This window comes from Salvia splendens, chromosome 5, assembly GCF_004379255.2.
Source record: "Salvia splendens isolate huo1 chromosome 5, SspV2, whole genome shotgun sequence".
Classification (NCBI taxonomy): Eukaryota; Viridiplantae; Streptophyta; class Magnoliopsida; order Lamiales; family Lamiaceae; genus Salvia; species Salvia splendens.
In genome coordinates, this window is record NC_056036.1 from 13,915,547 (window position 1) to 13,916,953 (window position 1,407).

Genomic DNA, 1,407 nt, shown 5'->3' on the forward strand with positions numbered 1-1,407 from the left:
ATGTCGTGGCAAACTTACGTGGATGAGCACTTGATGTGCGATATCGAAGGGCAAGCTGGGCTGAAACTGACTGCCGCGGCCATCCTTGGCCACGACGGCGCTGTGTGGGCCCAGAGCGCCACCTTTCCTCAGGTAATTATGTGTATGGGTAGATGACACAGTGACAGATCCATGATTTTTGATTTGAGGTAATTATGTGTATGGGTAGATGACACAGTGACAGATCTATGATTTTTGATTTGAGGTACGATAAAGTGTAACAACAATACGTAACTTCAAAATCCGCGTGATCGATTCTCTTCTCTTCTCTTCTCTTTATTCCATTTTAAAAATAAAATCTTTGTTTTTAATTTTTGCTTAAGAAACTTTATCGTATAGCATAAAAAATGATTATTGAAAATTTTATTTTAATTTTTAAAGAATGTGTTATTTTTATTAAAACTCATCTTTTAATTTATTCGAGAAAAAATTTCAATGACTATTATAAACAAAAAAAAGACATGCATCCTAACATTTTTTTATAGAATTTATTTCTCATATTTATATCAAAAATATATTTTTTTTTATGTATTTATAAACTATGATTTGAAATCTATATCAAGAAAAAACACAAATTTAAGGAAACAAAGCCATTCGTGGCAGAAGGGAATCGAACCCACGTTTCTTGCCCTAGAATTTTGTGGGTTACTCCTTAATAGATCCGCCAGTGGTAGATGAGATGATTTTATTGTTACTGAATTGTTTGATAAAATGCAATGCAGATGAAGCCAGAAGAGATCAAAGGGATATTGGACGATTTTGAGGAGCCAGGGACTCTGGCCCCGACCGGTTTGTTCTTTGGGGGAGCGAAGTATATGGTGATTCAAGGAGAGCCGGGCGCGGTGATCCGTGGGAAGAAGGGGTCTGGAGGCATAACTATTAAGAAGTCGGGGCAAGCAATGGTGTTCGGGGTGTACGAGGAACCGGTCACGCCAGGTCAATGCAACATGGTTGTGGAGAGGCTGGCCGATTACCTTATCGATCAGGGCATGTAGATGTGTCATTGCTCATAAAGGTCTCACTTCACCTTTCCAGGCCCACTTTCATACTAGAATTTTCTTCCTTTTTTCCTCCTTTTCAATCCTTACATTTAATATTCCAATTCTTCTTTTTTCCAAGTTGTTACCTACTCAGAGCGGTCCAATAATTAATATCAATAACGTACACCAAATAGTGCCTTGGAGTTTCCATCTGTAGTAGCTTGTTGCTGAATATTTATTTTTGGTAGCATGATAGGTTGGAAGGAATCAAATTGAGAGAAGAAAGAAGAACATAGATGATCAGCACAAATTAAACATTTATTGATGGATACACAATTATTGGTACCTTTTTGTTGTTGGTAAATGAAACAAAATTAGTGTAAACAAA

General features: G+C 37.0%; 1 protein-coding gene across 1 annotated transcript; it reads left to right on the forward strand.

Moving 5' to 3' along the window:
• On the forward strand, positions 1 to 1,407 carry LOC121803399 (profilin-3-like). Its single transcript, XM_042203068.1, has 2 exons — positions 1 to 132; positions 762 to 1,407. Exons 1-2 carry the CDS (start codon positions 1 to 3, stop codon positions 1,032 to 1,034), a joined length of 405 nt encoding a protein of 134 aa, XP_042059002.1. The 3' UTR covers positions 1,035 to 1,407.

Excerpts from the sequence above, each read along its gene's own strand:
- LOC121803399 (XM_042203068.1), top strand. The coding sequence starts at position 1 with ATGTCGTGGCAAACTTACGTGGATGAGCACTTGATGTGCGATATCGAA. Across the intron at positions 133-761 it reads AGAGCGCCACCTTTCCTCAG|ATGAAGCCAGAAGAGATCAA; the intron begins GTAATTATGTGT and ends AATGCAATGCAG.